The sequence below is a fragment of the Salvia hispanica genome, chromosome 1 (assembly GCF_029641045.1).
Source record: "Salvia hispanica isolate PSC_SH4W2 chromosome 1, Shi_PSC_v1, whole genome shotgun sequence".
Taxonomy (NCBI): domain Eukaryota; kingdom Viridiplantae; phylum Streptophyta; class Magnoliopsida; order Lamiales; family Lamiaceae; genus Salvia; species Salvia hispanica.
In genome coordinates, this window is record NC_142692.1 from 53,962,574 (window position 1) to 53,982,436 (window position 19,863).

The window sequence follows — 19,863 nt, forward strand, 5'->3', positions numbered from 1 at the left end:
TTTGTTCTGTTGGTGTTCGGTTGTCAAGATAAAATAATACCAAGATATAATCTATGATTGAGTTGTGAGATTATTTTAGTCATAGGGGGTTAGTTAAGACTAATTATTCTATGATTATCCATCTAGGATTGAGTTGTGAGATTGAATCTCATGAACTAAAGACACTACAAATTTAATCTCGAATACAATTTGCAAACCGAACTCTTCATAAGAGTAAAGGCTGCGTCCATAAATTCAATGAGTTTCAATGAGTAGTGCACAAGATATGTGGACAAATTCAATGAGTAGTGCACAAGATATGGTTATTAGCAATTGATATATTTGATGAAAAAGTGAAACAGAAAACAAAACTGCTAGGCAATCCTAACGCGTGAGCATGTGATCTATAACTATCCAAATGATTGATCTCTTTGGGCTAGTTGAATTTACAATATTATACTGCCTCCGTCGCGCTTAAGATGACACGTTTTCCTTTTTAGTCTGTCCGAACTAAGATGACACATTTTCTCTTTTGGAAACTTCCTCTCTCCAATTAATACACTTAACTAACTTTTTATTACACCTATTAAAATATTCATCTTTCTTTCTCTCTCTATTTTAATAATTACACCCACTTTCTCTCTTTCCAATTAAACACTTTAACCACTAACTCCTAAAATCCCGTGCCGGCTAAGTAATGTGTCATCTTAGCCGGGACGGAGGGAGTATTTTATTATTGAATATTTATTATATTTGATTTATGAAATTGAATCTTATAATTTAATTTTAGATGGATAATATAGCTATCCATTTCAATTAAATAATTTCACAATTTAATGGAGTATAATCATACGATAATGAGACAGCAAGTGAAAGACACTTTTGAAGATACTTATGAAGTTATGATTGATCTCTTTGAAGATACTCACCTCTTATCTTGAAACGTTATTTGTAATAATCATTCTACATTAACTAAACTTAAAAATATATCAAATCAAATCAAATCCAATCCTAATTAATTAAGAAACAAAATCAATAAAACCTAATCAAATCCTTATTTAAAATAAAGAAAAGTATGCCAATCCTGCAATATCATATCTAAATCCTATAATGCTTCTGTATCCAAATCTCATTTTGTAATCACTAAATCCCATTATACATCACTCACTTAATCATATTGGAAGATGTTTCATACAAGAAATGTCTTGTTTATATGATAGGAAATTAAGAATATATTTAAGATAGGTTAATAATTAATTCACATAAAATTTGATTATAGTTTTCTTTTGATATGGAAAACCTATAGTAGGTGACTACCAAACATGATATTTCGTACAAGTTTCAATGTGTAATTTTCTATTCTTTTATTTGTCATTGGTACTAAATTTGAACATTAAAATCTTGATCGCCTCTGTTATCATTTTTCCTGAATCAATGCCATAATGACTAGTTGAAATTTTGAATTTTGTACTATATTTTTGAGTTAGTAATAATAATCTTTCTATTCATAAAAATTGCACACCTTAAAATGATACAGTTTTAATAAGTAATTTGTAAAATAAGAGATAATGAAAAAAATAAAGTGGAAATAGTGTTACTGAATTATGGACTATCGGAAAAATGTAGTGATAATGTGTAGTTATTTAAAACTTTTCTTATTTAGAATTAGTCAAATTTTAAGGGACAATCCAAAATAATAAAATTAGTTAATTATTATGAAATAGATGAAGTATTATTGGTCGATTGATAAATGCGCACGTTAGAATTGTGTAAAAAATTTACGCCTCCTTCCAATGATAGTTAATTTTATTGGATCATTATATTGAACTCTAGCGTAATTTCTTTTCTTCAAAAATTGTACTCCATATTATATCTCACACATTTTTATTTCTTTACCTCTGTTTACTTAATTTTTAAATATTCATTTTTAATCTCCTTGCTAAAACAAATTAATTGAATTAAGATGAGACGGTGAGAGTATTGATATCATTATTAAAATACATTTTGTGTATCTTATTAACAGGTTATAACAAAGCTGGCAGTTCGGAACATGTCACATGTTTAAACCCCAAAAAGAGGAAAAAAATCAATTTCCTAATGAAATGAATGCACCTAAAGATTTTGATTTATATATACACGTGGTAGTTCTAAAATTGGGGTGAAAGAGTGGCAGTGAGTGAGGGAGGAATGGCTTCTGCTCCGATTTCTAACGTCTTCGTCTATGGCAGCCTTCTTGCTGACGACGTCGTTCGAGCCCTCTTAGGTCGTGTTCCCTCTTCTTCCCCTGCCGTCCTTCCCAACCAGTTAGTTTTTCTCTCTTTCTCTCTCAATCGCTGTTCCCATTTTTGTATAAAACTTGGGAAAATTGGAATTTTGCACAACATAAAACACAAACTACTCCTCTTTCACCTCACTAATTAATAGCTATGTGATTCAAATTATCAAGGTTAATTTTAGGTTAGTTGATACGATCCTCATCGGAATTTTTTTTTTTGACAAATTACTGCTTCCGTGCTATTCAATTTTGTGCTCGTGCATAAATTGAATCACACATTTTTCCACGAAACATGTTCAAGGACTCTACTGATTGAATTTGCTGTTGCAGAAAGATTGCCTCTTTTTGATTTGGATGTTGTGGTTTTGCAGCCAGCGGTTTAGTATCAAGGAACGTGTTTACCCTGCAATTATACCTGTTGAAGATAAGAAAGTCGATGGCAGGGTTTGATTCTATTTCTTTTGTCACATTTATGATGCGTAATGTTTAGGTTTTCTTTTGCCTCTAATCTTGTACAATGATGTGGATTACATTGTTAAAATATGTCTACGAGCATTGCATTCGAACCAAGGTAACACTTCTCCGGTTAGCTATTATAGACTTGAACCCGAGAGCACTCCACACAAACTGAGACTACCTCTATGTTTGGCTATCCTTTGAGAAAGTATGTCTGTTTGCGATTTCAAATCTACAGTGGGTGTGTATATCTATAGGACATACACAACTTGACAAGCAATGCATTTATCGAATTCTAAGTTTTGATAACTGGATACAAATGGTTTAGGTTCTGCTCGGCATCACACCTCCAGAACTTCATATTCTGGATGAATTTGAGGATTTCGAGTATGAAAGGGAAACTGTTGATGTGATTGTGAAGGTATGTCCATTCATTTGATCTTTGACACGCTATTATAAGCATGTTTGAAATGAAAAAAGAATATCTTCATTTTGGTAGGATGGTATGGAGAAACTGATAGCCTACACGTACGTATGGGAAAACAAGACTGATCCAAACTTATATGGAAGCTGGGATTTTGAAGTAAGTTCCTATCATACTTCATATTGCTGCTGTTCTTATCATGGGAATTGTACTATATCTTCTAGTCCATTTGAATGAGGCATGCCTACAGAGCTAAGAAATTGAGCCGGTTTATCATATACTAGTATTATTCAGTGGTCAATTTCCACAGCCTAATCCCTTTGCTGTGGTGTATTATTTTATACTAGGAGTGGAAAATATTGCACATGGATGGCTTCTTGAAGATGACGAAGGGTTTCATGAACGAATTGGAGCTACCTGATGCCAAGACACGAGTTGCGACGTATGATATATTTTATGAAGGGATAGATAATAAGCACTCCAATTCTTAAATATCATTGTTCTGCAATTTCGACTGTTGAATAATCTTCTCTTCTTAGATGTTCATGTATGTAAAATAAGAGCAAGATATGGTGTAATTCAATGAACAGGTTGGCCAAGTTAGGATGGATGATTTATCCAATTCATTCCGAACGTGAAAGAAGGTAGTATTGTAGTTTCAAGTCTTATGTAGTACTCTTCCGTCCCGCCAAAAGTGAGACATTTCTTTTGGACACATAATTTAAGAAAATAATGTGTACATGGTAAAATGCAGAGCAAATAAAATAGTTGAATAAAGAGAGAATAAAATAGAATAGAAAAATAATTATACTCCTTCCATTTCAAAAAAGTATGAACATTTGCTTTAGGCATGGATTTGAATGTATAATTGGAAAAATAAGAGAGATAGAAAAAAAAAGTTAATAAATTATTGTTAGTGGAGAATGGATCTCACCTAGAGAGAGAAGCGTTTCCAAAATTAAAAAGTTCATACTTTTTCAGGGACGGATTAAAAAATAAATAGTTCATACTCTTCAAGAACGAAGGGAGTATTATATTTTGATAAAATAGAAAATGAGTCACTTTAGATAGAACATTACAAAAAGGAATACACTTATGGTAGGATGGAGGAAATATTCTATAGTGTGAGCTTTTGGATAATATTAGTAGCTTGTATAATACTCCATCCATTTTCAAAAAATAGAGATTCCTTAACTTTTTATCAATTTCCTAAAAATAGAAACTTTCCATTTTAAAAATTAGAACCCACAATTTACTAATACTAATTCCACAACTTTTTTTTTTTATTTCTCTTACTTTATCGATTCTCTCTTTTTTTCTCTTACTTTACTAATTTTGCATTAAAATCCGCACCAAAATAAGCTTTAGTATGGTATGGAGAAGAGGCGCAATGGAAAATGAAGGAGATATTATGAGACAAGAATATTTATACAATTGAGTGCTGAAGCAACAAAATTGGAGCTGGAGCTTCAAATATGCTATTGCCACAGCAATCTTGCTAATCCTCTCTCCCTACTTTTTCTTCTTCTCTACCTAAACCTATTCCTATTTATCCTAACACTATCCCTATCAACCCTTTCTCATTTACAAATTTTCTTACATCACCTAAACTCATGTACAACCTTTTCACCTCCACTCTATGCTTGTGCCCACCTGTTCACTACAACCACTCCAAACTTCAGCTTATTTTGATGCTGTAAAATTACTAACAATATGGAGACTAGTCTGAATAATTACCATGGGATCCAATTCTTCAAAAATTTCATTGCGGGCATGTTTCATGCAATCTCGATTGCTTCCCGAATCCAGCTCGCCTCACTCCTATAATGCTTCGAGAGTTATTGATGATTTCGTGAACACTGAGAGCACAAAGGGCGCTTCTTCTCCTGGGTGGATTGTTGTTGGCACTATGGTGTATCCCTTGGGGTCCGGATCCAGGACCATCTCACACGATATTTCTCGGGAATTCACATAATCGGTCCCACCAACTGATTCGTGCATGTAGATATTGTAGGCAGCACGGCAGCCACGGGTCTTTAGAATCCTCATCCCGATGTAGAACATCTGTGAATCATGGCTCGATTGGTAATTCCTGAAACCGGCTGTTGTCCTCGAGAAGCTCACCCCCTAAACAAACATGACATCATTCGCTAATCATCACAACAAAACGAGCATGTGAATGAATGACTGTTATAGAGCACTGAATGCCTAATGTCAAAGGTCTCAGGTTTGAGTTCACCGTGATAACCGATCCAAAAAAAGCACCAGTAAGTTCATACCTGAGTTAAAGTTATAAACACGTGGATTGGTAATGATGCATCAGTACCAGTGGCTCTCAATCTAAACTGCGGGTTTTGATGCCACGTTTCGTAGTCTTGGCAACCACCGGCGCTATAACCACGCCACTGGCTGTGGACAGGGTAACGCATTTCAGGCGGGTAGATGCGACACACATATATTGATCTGAAATGGATTTGGAAATCTTGCCACGACATCCAAAATATACCATCCTTCGCCTGTATCCCCGAACACGCAGTGTCAGATACTTCAAAACAAATCCATCAAGTCGAGATTGTGCAGAAATATCTCAATTTACCTGTGGAGTATGCTTGAGCTTGTGTTTCATCCTATCTGTCCATTCAGGCGAGGAATCGGACCAAGGGCCATTCCACTCAACCTCATTTGCCCAAGGATTTCGTATCTGGACAAGTTTATGGCCGTCTACTTCACGTATCTGGCCAAAATTACATATATGATCAACATATTCCAAGTTTCATAACTCATGTAACGTATCGAAGGTAATTCATATATACCTGCAATATAGAGTAAGCGTGCCCCTGCACGATCCCAGAGGATGAAATGTGGACGTCTGAACCTGAAGGGCTACCAGCGCCAAGCAAAAACCCTTCCAGTTTGAAACGTAGTAGTTGAGACCATAATCTGCCACTTGCAAGATCAATCTGAGACTGAGAGCTCCTCATGTCAATCTCCTCACCAGCACCTCCCGTAAGGTCCACAAGAGCGTCTTGGACGAGCCCGCCTTCCAATGCTTCGTACGACCCGTGAAGCTTGGCGTATGCCTTTTCTAGTATAGAGACCCACAATTCATTCCCCTTCCGGCTGGTTGCAAATGCAGGCTTACCAGGTGATTCGCATGGGATCCAATCATCGACAACAACAGGAACCCATTCCCCCTAATATGAACAAATAAAACTTAATAGCAAATCACAATTCCACCTACAGAATTGGCATAGATGAAGACTGAAACTACCTGAATGCAAAAGCGAACTGTATAAATTCCTTCGCCATTGAAGTCTGGTGTAATAATGACTTCTGATATTCGAGAAACTTCAGTCAGCACAGCAACCGCACTCAGAAACCAACAATCACCCAACCGACCCTGTTCAAGTTAAGACACCGAACAGTAAGTAGAATGCAATTGCAATTACATAACAAGGAGCTATAGGTTGTGATGCAGAGGAGAATATGCAAGATTGGAAGAACCTGACAAACGTCGGAAGGATTTGCTGTTCCCGAAAATAAGCACGGGGCACAATCCAGATGCTTCTCTTTCACTATTTCTTTAGGTCTCATCCATTCAGAAACTACCTGTGGCACACCTCAAGGCCGAGTTAGGTAAACCAGATCTGCAAATGTCTCAGGCAAAAAATGCCAAGGAATGCCAAGCAAAAGGTTACCTGTAACTTGGATGGAGGGTTGTCAGGATCTAGAAATAACGAACGATCACTTGGAGGGAACTCCTGATCAGTAAAATTCACTTCCCCTCTTGCCAAGAGGGCTTCTTTAACAGCCAATTCTACTGAGCGCATACGTTGATTGACTTCATCCTGAGTCTCCATCCTCGGCTTCCTCAACCTCCTGGTAAATGAATCAACATCTACAATGACCCCCTCCCTGTCGGATCTCCTCTTCCTCCCACTTGAATACTGTCCATCCCAATCCACTTCATCTCTGTCGTAGAGATCAACCTCAGCATGATCGCTCTCCCAGTCCTCAACCTATGTAAATGGGAAACGAGTTTTATTCAACAGTATCAAAAGAAAATGTTATGCTTATAAGGATATTTGGAAGAGAAGCCAACCCTTGGAGGAGAATCAGCCCACTGCCAGTTGTCATCAGGATTATCAATCAAGTTGTAATCTCCAGGACCAACGGCAGCTGGAAGGGTAGCAATCTCATCTTCACTTAAGCACCTTCCCCAAAGAAAAACATCCATTACGTGCATCTTGGATTCAGAACCTTCACTATCAGACCTTCCAAATGCATCCATATCGGTTGGTGGCCTAACACCAACCCAAACGTCTGTTTCTTGCTCCCATATGCCGTTTGCAATATTAAGTGGAAGTCCAGTCTGATAGCCATCGTAGCCACCATCAATAAAGCAAGTGGCTTCACCTATATCAGCATCTATAGTCATCGTAATAATATGCCACCTGCGACACAATTTGAAAAATGCATAGGTGCTCCGTAAGTAGCAGAATAAAATAAAACAGGAACAGTAGGCAAGAAAGGAGAAAGAAAGTTGAGATTAGTAAAAACGTGAATACAGACAGACCTTCCATCTGCGATACAAGATGAACTTATACTCCACTCTTTTGCAACAGTAGTCTGTCTATCCCCTTTTGTAATCAACCGAAGGCCAACTTGTCCAGCCTCAATGCCTTGTTCAGAACCCGCTACAAGAATTTCCCAACAAACTCTCCGTTGGAATTCAGTTCCCAAGAGACATACTGGCCCAGAATCAGGCTGGATCATCACAGCTGAGGAAAAGCTGACTCTCTGAGTCTGACATAAAGTAGGATCAATCTGGCCGCAGTGCCTGCCACTTGTTGTAGGTTCATCATCAACAACACAAACAGCACCACTGAGTCCAGTCTGAAACAAGATGGAAATTCAGACTATGAATGTAAGTACCACCACAAAACAGGAGACATATGACTCGAGGGTAATAGATTAAATTTTAGCAATGGCAAAAGTAACCTGCTGAGCACGTTGAGATAACTCAGTTGCACGTATTCTTCGGGCAATGTTTGCCACTCTTTCACGTGCGAATGTGTCATCACGTACTGAATCACCTCCTACGGCACGAACGGCAGCTGCCATAGCTGCTGCCTCCCTACTGCCAGCATTAGGAATAGATGATATGAGAGAAGCCTCAATCTCCTTCCATTTGCGCTCTTCCTTCTCCAAAAGGGCTTTTCTCCTTTCTTTGCCCCTTCCTTCCTCCTGGCGTCTCTGCATCAGAGCTTCCTCTTCCATCTCCTTTTCTCTTATATAGCTAGAAGTACACAAGAAGAATTCATAAGTAAAATAAGGATAACAGGGGAAAACATGTGAAAATTTGTTCCCATAACTTTCTAACCTCTCCTGTATAATTTCAAATTGTCTACGATCCTCAGGCATCCATTTCTTGATTTTTTTTGCACTCAGATCTGAAAAACCAATGCTATCCAGGAATAGTCTTAGGCGAACTTCATCCTGGTTAAACAAATGGTAAAGAAAATTATCAGAAGGTACTAAAAACAAAATAAAAATCCATGCCAGCACAATTAGTTCATACCTGCACCCTTTCAGCCTTGGCCGTCAAACCAAGCAAAAGGAGTAAATACCCACCGAACTTATCCCACATGTAAACCCATTCTGTATCAATAGCTTCTTCAAGGGCAAGTATTCTTGCATGAGCACACATCGCTCTCCGATGACCTACATCACTGGTAACATCATTCTGCAATATCCTCCAACACTTCAATTTGGAGTAGAATGATCCTGCAGTCAGCTCTTCATTTCTTAAACGATCTCTTAACTTCATCACGTCTGCTCTGGGAAGCACAAAGTTTCCAGCCCTATCCCTTGCACTAGTAGGATCTCCAACCAAAAGTGCTGCTGAACTGGCGGACCTCTGAGGAGCGGAGTACGTCCCGGACAAAGCATTTCTTGTCTGCATAAAGTAGGAATGGGTTTCAGATCTAATAAAGCATACACATTACTTGGATGATCAAGAGTAGAACAAAGCACACGATATTATAAAATGAGCATGTAGAATCATACTCCCTCCGTCCACCATTAGGAGTCCCGTTTCTTTTAGGCACAGGTTTTTAAGATATGTTAAGCAAAGTGGGTGTAAAAAAAAAAAGTGGAACATGGGTCTAACTTGTATATATTAGTTTTAAATGAAATTTGAGTGGAATGTGGGACGGACCCTATTACCATTTATAGTAAAAATGAACCGGGACACCTATTCGTGGATGGACCAAAATGAAAAAACGGGACTCCTACTCGCGGATGGAGGGAGTAAATTATTAGGAAATACCAATTCTCAATTCGAGTCTGTGATATTAGGGACCATACATGAATTTCCAGCAAAGCTGATTATAGAATTACAGCCCCCTAGGCAATTAGGCTTTAACTACTTTTGGCCAGCTACTCCGTAACTAATTTTGAATGGGAGAAAGCATAGAGGATGCATGTTTTGTGAACAAAATAGAACTGAAAGGAATCACCTTTGTTGCCGATCGAGCAATTGCCTGTATTACGGTCTCCTTGCTCAGAAAGTGAACAGCATCTTCCATCATCTAATAAAGACAAAAATTTGGAATGGAAAATGAAGCACAAGACAGAAATGATACATATGATGGAAAATTCATGACCAGCTCCAGGATGGTTCTTAATGGAGAAGATCTATGTGTCTTATAGATTTCAAATGACAGATGGTAATATCAAGATAGAAATAAAACCTCAAGTGTCAAGCATGACCGTGACACAGCAAATCCGAAGGCCACAACAAGTGTAATAGCAGATACAGCAGCACCAGCAAAAGGTGGATAAATTTTCAAACTGGCAACAACACCCCAGCCTTCAATTGCCAGTGCTATCCCATAAAGCAAGAGAAACGCGGCACTGTATGGGAATGACATCAATCATAAATATCTAGCACAGTCAATAGAGTGCTCCTCACAAACTGAAGAAATAAATAATTTGATTTTCACAAGAGATTGACAAACCTGACATTTTTTCCACAATCTGCATGAGCATCATAAACATATACAGGCAATACCCTAGGAGAATAAACCACTATGGGAGGAGAAAGAAGTACCTGCAGAGTCCATCAGAAACATAGAGCAGGAGATAAGATACTCAGTGGGGAAAAATTATATTATGTTGGTTGGTAGAGTAAGCTATAGTAATATGATTCAACTCACAGTCAGTGCCCTTCCAGCCAACAAGAAAAGAAATGAGAAGTAACCAACAGATGCACCGACGAAAGCTTTATCTGAAAAAAGGACTTATTATTGCATAATAAGTTTAATTCTGACATTGATATAAAAAGAAAAAAATTACTTAAGTAAATTTAAGCAGATCAGGTATTTCTTTAAATTAAAAGGATGAGATGTATTTTTACCTTGGAACCAACCCACAAAAAAAGCAGCCATAGCCAAAAGAAACGCAAGGAAACAAACAAATAGCATCTGAAATCGTGTCAAGTAAAAGTTATTTGAAGCCCAGTAGTGAATCACGCCAATTGCCAGAACCAAAAGAAGAACCACTAAAAGGAATGCTGCACCAATCTGTATCAGTACAGATAATCAGATCAGATGAGCTAACAGTGGCATATTATGAAACAAATGACTCTTATGATGACGTTTACTCACCGTCCATGGTTCAATTATAACTGTAACCGCTGAAATTGCCCCAAACAACAGAACTAAGCCAATAATTATAAATATGTGAGCACCACGAGAAAGCTTCCAGCTGTCATCTTTCCTGTGAGCATACATCTGAATATGTCAGTACACATAACAACTACCCTTGCTGACCATGAATCTAACTTTTTTAAGAACCATAATAGGGAAATGCAACATCTGAATTTCACGCCTATTAGATCACGCACCATTTGAGAAGACCAGAGGACAGTGATAAGATAGCAGGAACACAAATCAATGGAAGCAAAGCGGCAAGAAAGTCAGCCTTTGTCGGAATCTGACCAATCCTCGAAGTTACAATCGTCATATATGATGCCCCACAAAATGATACAAGGACAGCTATAAGAGGAGGTAATCAATCCTTAGTAATGTATGGCAATATTAAGCCCATAAACAGAACCAAGAGTAACCCCAATGTGGTTTAAAGAAAAAGATCAATAAAAACATAATAGTAAAAGAAAATTCACCTGCAAACAGCCCGATACATACAGCAGAGGAGAGAGAAAATCGATAGGTTGCAAACCATGATACAATTGGCAAGACACCGGTAACTATCAATGCGATAGCAGATGCCATGGCCCAGCCAATATACAAGGATGATGCATAGGGAGACGAAACACTTTTTGGATCCCCAGTCCAGCTCTTGTAGCGTAAGTCATCCAATGGCTTTGCAGAAATAATCCAACCAAGTGCTAATAGAGACCCAGTAAATAAGGCCATGCAAATAAAAAGAATAACACCCTGGCCAAAAATAGTATTAGCTCCAGAATATACAAGCAGAAGAGAGTACATGGGCAATTTAAATATTCTATTATGGACATAAATTATGTAAGGTTGAGAAATTAAATGTGAGTTTTAGTATAAAATAAACAGCCAAACCCCATGGAGTTATGTTGATAGAATAGAGACAATAACATAGAATATAAAGAGATGTTGAAACTGCAAAACGAACAGTATTAATAGAAGATACAGTCATTATATGACATCAGGGAAAACAATGTATGGATACAACCCATGCACTTCCTGGTGTTATATGAGACAAAAAAGGAAACTTTGGCTTTATGTGTGTAGAATTCAGAAATTCATAACATGATATACAGAACTCAGCAGCTACATGAGAAGGCGAACCCACATTTTTTAAAACAATGGCAATCCGAAAAAAATGCCCAGAAAATAGGGAAAGGCTGTACCTCTTTTCTCCTTGTAATGACATGATTTCCAGCATGACCTGCATCAGTGCCACCAGAAATCTGAAACTGGTAACCATTCTGAATCCATATTGGAACACCAACTGATAGGCATGCCACCATCAAAGGTACTGTTAAAGATAACCCCAACAGAACAGATGATTTGCTGCAGATATATATACAGTCATGAGTACCTAACTATATATACAATGGAATGAATGGAAATGTAGTTTAAGATGCTAAACATGAGTAAAAGAAATGCACCTCAAGAAGGAAAGCAACAATCCAACGGAAGTGCTTACTAACCAAGCACCAAATCCATACTGCAAATACATGAAGGAAAATATATTACTAAAATCAACGTTGCCAGAAACATCAAGAGAAGGAAAAAAATTTATAAATATACTTTATGTACTATAGACACTAGAAAAGTACATTGATCCAACCTTGAAGAGAAGTCAAGAAAATGAACAATTTTTTCATAAGTTGTATGCGTGGACAAAAATTCAAGTGGATAAATCAGTTAATGATAAATCCTATATAAGGGTAGACATTACAGAGCATGATACACATCATGCGATGGTGAGTCAGAAAGTTGCTGATTATGGAGAGTAACAGCCTGGACCATGGAGTCTTTATGAAGTCTTCATGGATTGAGTATTTATGTAGACTTGATCGTGGAGATCATGGAGTCTCTTTAGCTTTATCTTATGAATGTTGTCCTTTAGTCTTCTAGTTGAGTCTTATATATAGCTTCCTTTAGGTTTGAGAGGATTGTTAAGTGAGTTTAGAATAAGGACTGCTATTTACTGTAGGGCCTCATAGAGGAGTGGCCTTGTAAGAGGATTATCATTTATTTTGTTCACTGTATATCAATTATACTTTCTGTTCTTACTATTCCCTGTCAGCCTCCCTCATCTCTTTTCTCTAACAGAGCATGATGATAAGCATACAGAACATTATTACATTATATATACAAGCCATCTAAGTCTAGAACTCAAAATAAAATATAATAAGATAATCAAATAGCTTAAAAGCTTCCAGACATAAACAGAACTACCTTTCTAGGTTTGGATGTCATAGACAGTTCTTCAGATTGAAGTGACCTAAGAAAGGCCATGATTGACCAGACAACGGGAGACAACAACAGCACAGCTATACCAAATTCAAACTGCAGAAAATGAGACCAAACTTATGGTTAGAATTAGCATGACAATAAATGCTAAGCTGTTATAAAAAACACCACTAAGTTTGCAATAAATTATAAAGGGAGGCTGTACCTGTTGGTGTGTAGAGTTTATTAGGTTGATTGTGTTTGGACGGTAAATGGCCACAATGGTGGTCTCTATACTAAAGACAAAACTGAACAAAAGCCATGAGCGCTCTGGCGTACCAGTTGTATAGTGCAAGAATAGTCTGCACAGTTGTAGCCATTTTTCCAGACCACGTAATCTAAGCTCTTCCGAGAATGATATTTCATTAGATGGCATGTTATCAACACTGTTTGAGTCCATCATAGCTATGTTAGTATTGTCACGGTGATCCGTATCTGCATCCAAGCTACTTCTTTGCAGTAATGCAAGGATCATAGGATCCAGTCCATTTTCTTTTAGCATCACAGCAAAATTAGGATCAAGTCCTTTATCTTGCAGTAAATTTGTTAGTTCAAGCTCTCCTTGCCCTGTTCTTTTTTTCAAGAGGGATGTAATCCTCGGATCATTCAACTTTTCCTGGAATGCAAGTGCTAAGTTTAAGTCCAGCACCTGACTCACAGAATTAGATGCACTTGACTCACATCCCTGACTTTCCATGCCACTACTAGAACAAGCCACCAAAGACTCATTATGATCAAAACTTTTGTCAACATAAGAAGGCCCAACTTCAGTTTCTTGAACGACCGAACGACAAGAAGTACTACGTAACGCAAAACTAGGCCTTCCACTATCAATGCCCTTCTCACTATGGATACCTTCAACATGATTCCAGCTAGTAAGATCCCCGGTGCTAGGTACAGTACCATTACCAAGGTGACCAGCATCAGCACTACTACTGCATTTTATACTTGAACCACAACCTTCAGATGAGCTGGAGGAGGAGTTCTGCTCTTTCTTACGAAATCCTTCGCGAAGACGAATAACTGTACTCTCCAAAGCATCCCTTCTAGCAGCAGATGAGTTCGTAACGCACAAATGACGAGATACAGCAGCTCCAAGAAGCACAGAGGCCACAACTGCATAACTGATACAGTGTCCTAGATACCTGTAAAAGGTTTAAACTATGAGAAACTGGATAAAACAAAACGTTTTTTGGTAACCACAGAATTTCTTCAGCAAAAGGAAGAAACAAACCAGTAGTGGACTCCAAAACATATTAGGAAGACCCGAGAAGCCCCAGCAACAAAAAGAGCGGCAACGCGACTCTTAAGAAGCTTAAATCCGTAGAGGCATGTGCCCACATTCCAATCTAGGAGATATACAAACTTTCAGATTAGAATAAAGAAAAAGTGCATAGTGGTTAAAAGTTTTACAGATGTCTATAGTGGATATACCAAGGATAATTACTGCAGCAGATGTAATTGCACCAAGCCAATGGGATTCCTTGGCCGTTAAACCATATAAGATGGAATATACAAGCAGAACCACAAGGGAACCAAAATAGAGAAGCCCAAGGTGTAGAGCCCTGCACGGATCATATAGAACTGCATAAGTTGAGAAGGTCGAGATAAATATAGAATGGCCTCAAGCAAGAAGAAATCTCGCAGCTCACAAGAGCAGGTTATATTACAAAGAAGAATTGCCTTAAAAGACTGTTACATTATTTTCAAGGAAAATATTTCCCTGCAGAACACAGTGACGCTGGCACAAGTAATTAAAAGGATAACTTGCCTTCTTGATTGTCTAGGATATAATTCATTGGGATCAGGCGGTTCAGGTAAGCACGCCACAGGACCCACTTCTATACAGTCTGAGTAAGCAAATTTGTATGCCCTTCTCACATATTCGTCTATGTCTAGACCGTTGCCTGCCAGATATATAAGAATAGATAAATATATTTCTAATCTCACATAAACATTTTGTGGCCTATATATGACAAACTATGGCATACCATTGAAAACCATCCGACAAATAAAAAGCATGTTGATTGCTAGGGCAATTGCTGAGACGCCAAAGAAAAAACCAGAAGGAGAATATCGGTCGGATGCCTTTGCGCCCGCAGTAACATATACAGCACAAAGCTCATAAGCACAAAGCAACCCAACAGCCAGAAGAAGAAGAATTGCAACAGCCCCTGCAGAAGTTAGTCATGAGGACCATATGCATTAGCATGCAATATGGTATGCACAACTTAATTGCAGTCAATCTATCAACAAGGGACACATTTTGATATTTCTATTACACATGACGTATATGTATTTCTATACTCAGAATGTACCCTTCTATTGCCATATTCAAGAACAATTCACATCATAGTTTGAAGGATGATTTTCATGCCAAAGATGGCATAAGTGAATTGATTATAGGAATAAATGAACACTGTTATAAGGTTATATCTACTGATTATGGCAGCTACAAATCAGCTATTCCCTTCTCATCTGTATTATCGGGAATGTGTAGATGTAGGAAGAATTGGACCTAAAAGCTATTCTTGTTCTATTCTCTAAAATCATTGGATGACATACAGATAATTGAAAGTAAAAAGTAAAAGAAAAAAAGGAAGGATTTAATACCAAGGGCAATATATAATTTGTCAGGCATATGATCAGTTCAAGAAAAAATTAATTTGTAAATACAGGCTTCCAACTCTTTCCAGTCAAATCAAGGTAGGAGATACATACTTGAGCTTTGCCATTGTGTTCTCCACCAGAGCATTACAGAATAAAATGCCAAAAGTAGAGCAACTCCAGCCATTACAACAGCTAAACCAATTATATCTCTCCCGAGTATCACGATCAACCAGTATCCCCAAACAATAAGCACCACCACTGGCGAAATAACAACTATCCATGAACCCAGGGAAAGAAGGCCGCACAATATTCCTAGCTGAGGACCATGGAGGAAATTTGGCCATTTTCTAGCAAATATCCAACTGAAGAAGCAATAATCAAGAGGAACTCAGTCAAAGTACAGGCCTAGTTCTTCGAGTGTTCATCAATACTTGTTTGAATTTTTCGAAACCTCCATATAAATTGAAAGCAAAGTAAAAAAAGAAACTGAAGATACCACCAAATTTTAAAACCAAGGGCAAATGAATCAGTGAAGATAATGGACAACAGACCACTCAATTTTTTTACTATATCATAAATTAGAAAATAGCACACACATAATGGCAAGGATAAAGTGCTGCCCACTTGATAAAATTGATCAATTATAGATGATGAAGGGCAAACAATACTGAAGGAGGGAAGAATATAATTTCTAGCTACATGTATTAGAACACATACAAGAGCTTGTCTATGGTGATTGGTGGAAAGGTTATATTCTTAGAAACTATGTGAAAGAAATATGGAACAAATTGATAAAAATATGATAGTAATTTTAAAAAATGAGGCATATTAGAATGTTAGCATGCTGAATGCCAACTACACTGGTTGCATATTGCAATACCTAATTTCTTCCTCATCTATCAGACATGAGTTAAACATATATCTGCCCAATGTTAATACAATTACCTGAGGATAACTAAACAATTTTATCTTGCATGAACTAGCATAGGCTGAGATTTAAAGCTCAATGCGGAGAAAGTGCTGTAACTACTAGAATTATGATTAACTTAGAGAATTATACCCTACCTCAAATATGCCAACCACCTAAAGGTTCTATTATGTTCGAGTTCTAATTATTCCAGCACTGGCACTAAAGAATCAAAGCAGTGGTTCCAGAATATGTTAACACTAAGTGATTTGCTGAGCTCTAATTCCAAGAGCCATTGAGACTCACAATCATCCATATAACTAAATTGTCCAATTTAGCAATCAAGATTAGCCCCCATTTCCAGAAAATTAAAGGTGGATGATAACAAAACAATACTCCCTTAGCAGCATCTCCTAACTTACTACTACTTCATATCACTACCAGACTAGCCAGATGTAATTACAATACGCACATAACTTAAAAAGCAAGGCAGCAGTTCTACCACATTAATACAGTTCATGATCAAAAGGAAAGACACTATGCAAGATTGAGAGCCAAAGGGGGTAAGAGAGGCACCTATAGATGCGCCACGGCCGCCAATTGACCAACCAGAGTATAGAAAAGGAAGCAGCCCCAAGAACAGAGAAAAGGGACCCTGAAATTATGCATGCCAGGATCAACTCATGCTCCTCCTCCATTTCCCCCCTCCTTTTATCTCAACTACAGGCACAACAGAAACCCATCAGAGAAGTAAATTAATCCAAATAAAATAAAATAAAAAACCATTAACAAAAACCAGAAAAAATATAAATAAAATTGGCCAGTTCAATTTGCAGGGGAGCATTTGAAATTATGAAGTAAAAATTTAAACTTTAAACTTCGGGAAGCCCTAATCAATAATTAAACAAAACCCTTAAAGCAAATACACAAAACTCACCTATTCCAGAAAAAAATGAGTCATTCCTATCAAGATTTCAGCTCAAAAAGCTCCAGCCTTTCAGCACAATGTCCGTCCCTATCATAATCAACAGCAAGAAGCTAAGGGTATGGCCCTAATTTCCTACCTTCACCACATCTAAACGAGCAGAAGAAGAGGCAGAAACGAAAATTGGAATTAAATAGGAAAAGAAAGCAAGAAACTTTAAAAATGCAAAGGGTAATTTTTGTACAAGAATGTAGTGTTAAGGTCAAAGTAGATGAATTTTAAAACCCTACACTTTTTTACAAAAGAGAAGTGTAATACAATTATGGGGTGGAAAAAATGCAGGGACTTAGGTTGCAGTACTTGGAGAGAAAAGGAGAGAGAGCAGAGGCAGTGGAGAAGAAAAGAGTAAAGTGTGCTCGTTTGGATATTAAAATAAAATACAGTAATTTGTTTTTTGGTGTAAATATAAAAATTAACAGCTGGAATTTTGGCCAAGTGGATTATCTTCTCACGCTCGTGGAATGCGCGTAGAGAATACGGACCAATGGGAAGCCGAGATAGATGTAGGGTTGCTATGATGCGCGTGTGGGTGGGGGATTTTATTCAGACATGAGTCCTATTTATAGCGTAAATTACCTGCGTTGGACATTTTAAATTATAGAATAAATTAAGTTAAGGTATCGCTTTTAATTATTGATTAATAAAAGGTAAAACACAGAGTATGAATTATTAGTTTATAAATTTTATTTTATAAAACCTATTAATAAAATTTTTGTTTCATTAGAATTTAGGACTATGTATTTTGTTTTAATTTTTTTATAACTTTTTTATTGCATTAGATGCTTATAATAATTCATTTTAGTTTAGTTTAAGAAGTTTTTTTATTAAATATTTATTTAATTAATTTTTTTTTGCTAATTAAACTTATTTATTTTGGTTTTTTCTTTTTTTTTATTTTAACATTAATTCAGTTGTAATTATCGACTCAAAATTCATTGAAAATGATAGATTTATAGATTTATAATGGAAAATCAATAAAATTTCATTTTCCCAATGATTCTTAAATGACTACTTCAGTTGAATTAGTTCCAAAATAAATATGTAAAAAGAAAAGAAAAATAAATGAACTTAATTAATACAGTACAAGAAAAGTTAATTAAATTCCCATTAATAAAAAGATTCAACTAAATTAAAAATAAAAGTACAAAATCTCTTAAATCAAAATGCATTAAATAAGGATATAATGAATAAAAAAATTTATAAAATGATCTGATTAAACAAAGAACATTGGTAAAGAACCTAATAAACCAAAAGTTTATAAAAGGACCTAATGAATCAAAATGTATTAGTACAATGATGTTTTCTTAAACGTGTTTTGCCAGAAAAAATATTATTGTTGGATGCTTTTTAGTATATTGGGCTCTTAACCACTTGACTATATATCATTTTAGCATTCTCTTTTGTTTTTGCTAATGATTAAAATCGATTTGTAATGATGTTTGAGTTACTAGTGACAATTGGTGATTTGTATTGCGTAGAGAATTCATAGTTCACAAGAATTGTAAAGAAAAAGAAGTTCTTCGCGATAGAAAAGACGTCTTTCAATTATAAAGTCAAGGCCTATAGGAAAAAAAAAAGGTTGAAATAATAAAATAGAGCTTCAATTGTATGATTGTGTAGGAATATCTTAAGTTTTGGGGGAATGAAATGTCGGTTGTAAAGATCAAAGATGTGAAAATTTTTGTGGGTGGTGTCGTAGGGAAAGTTTTGGTACTCAATTTGGTCCCTCAAATTTTGATACGGTTTGACCCGGCATGGGTTTTAAGAAATGTAATGCAAAGTGTGTTGAAAAAGTTGGTGGGATGTGGGTCCTACTTTTAAAGTATTAGTTTTATAATAAAATGTGAGTAGGAATTAGTTAGTGGAATATGAGGTCCACTACAAAAAATGGTAAAAAGTGAAGTGTGTCAAATTTTCAGGGACGGACCGAAATAGTAAACTGTGTCAAAATTTGAGGGACGGAGGTAGTAGTTTTTAGCCTACCACATATATTTATCATACCTCGTCTTTAGCCGCATTACAACCCAAATTCAATAGTCTTTTTGGTCATTTTGTTGATATATTTGATACGCTCGGATTTTGCATTGTTTTAAGGCCACTATTTGGTCTGTTTTTAATGTCAAAGTTGCATTACATGTTCATTATTTGCATATTTTATCTATTTTGGTATTTTGACATGTTTTGTGAGAAATGTGCATATTTGAG

The 19,863-nt window shown here is 36.6% G+C and overlaps 2 protein-coding genes across 3 annotated transcripts; one reads left to right on the top strand and one right to left on the bottom strand.

Moving 5' to 3' along the window:
* The first annotated feature begins 2,110 nt into the window (after nucleotides 1-2,110).
* Nucleotides 2,111-3,796, top strand: LOC148934151 (AIG2-like (avirulence induced gene) family protein). Its single transcript, XM_089066059.1, has 5 exons — nucleotides 2,111-2,282; nucleotides 2,626-2,698; nucleotides 3,039-3,131; nucleotides 3,210-3,293; nucleotides 3,482-3,796. Exons 1-5 carry the CDS (start codon nucleotides 2,167-2,169, stop codon nucleotides 3,623-3,625), a joined length of 510 nt encoding a protein of 169 aa, XP_088922185.1. The 5' UTR covers nucleotides 2,111-2,166; the 3' UTR covers nucleotides 3,626-3,796.
* Nucleotides 3,797-4,525: 729 nt separating this feature from the next.
* LOC125219038 (calpain-type cysteine protease DEK1-like) lies at nucleotides 4,526-17,998 on the bottom strand. 2 transcript variants are annotated; one of them, XM_089066058.1, is made up of 31 exons: nucleotides 17,611-17,998; nucleotides 17,250-17,393; nucleotides 15,878-16,128; nucleotides 15,148-15,330; nucleotides 14,928-15,063; nucleotides 14,591-14,721; nucleotides 14,391-14,505; nucleotides 13,323-14,301; nucleotides 13,103-13,213; nucleotides 12,307-12,365; nucleotides 12,046-12,208; nucleotides 11,323-11,596; nucleotides 11,044-11,194; nucleotides 10,805-10,916; nucleotides 10,555-10,720; nucleotides 10,355-10,425; nucleotides 10,157-10,248; nucleotides 9,890-10,052; nucleotides 9,656-9,727; nucleotides 8,716-9,093; nucleotides 8,518-8,633; nucleotides 8,136-8,433; nucleotides 7,711-8,030; nucleotides 7,237-7,588; nucleotides 6,833-7,153; nucleotides 6,639-6,743; nucleotides 6,406-6,534; nucleotides 5,948-6,328; nucleotides 5,731-5,868; nucleotides 5,414-5,650; nucleotides 4,526-5,261 (listed from the first exon to the last, which is right to left on the bottom strand). In XM_089066058.1, the coding sequence occupies exons 2-31, from the start codon at nucleotides 17,369-17,371 to the stop codon at nucleotides 4,956-4,958; spliced, it is 6,432 nt and encodes a 2,143-aa protein (XP_088922184.1). In that variant the 5' UTR covers nucleotides 17,372-17,393; nucleotides 17,611-17,998; the 3' UTR covers nucleotides 4,526-4,955. The 2 variants fall into 2 exon arrangements, with proteins under 2 accessions (XP_088922184.1, XP_088922182.1); XM_089066056.1 differs by having other exon boundaries at nucleotides 10,355-10,437.
* Between the last annotated feature and the right edge of the window lie 1,865 nt (nucleotides 17,999-19,863).

Bases quoted from the DNA above. Each gene is read 5' to 3' on its own strand.
- LOC148934151 (XM_089066059.1), top strand. From the start codon at position 2,167: ATGGCTTCTGCTCCGATTTCTAACGTCTTCGTCTATGGCAGCCTTCTT. The intron at 2,699-3,038 runs GTTTGATTCTAT...CAAATGGTTTAG, and splicing joins ATAAGAAAGTCGATGGCAGG to GTTCTGCTCGGCATCACACC. The intron at 3,294-3,481 runs GTAAGTTCCTAT...ATTTTATACTAG, and splicing joins ATGGAAGCTGGGATTTTGAA to GAGTGGAAAATATTGCACAT.
- LOC125219038 (XM_089066056.1), bottom strand. From the start codon at position 17,371: ATGGAGGAGGAGCATGAGTTGATCCTGGCATGCATAATTTCAGGGTCC. The intron at 10,053-10,156 runs GTTTGTCAATCT...ATTCCCATACAG, and splicing joins GATTGTGGAAAAAATGTCAG to TGCCGCGTTTCTCTTGCTTT. The intron at 5,869-5,947 runs GTATATATGAAT...AATTTTGGCCAG, and splicing joins ACGCTTACTCTATATTGCAG to ATACGTGAAGTAGACGGCCA.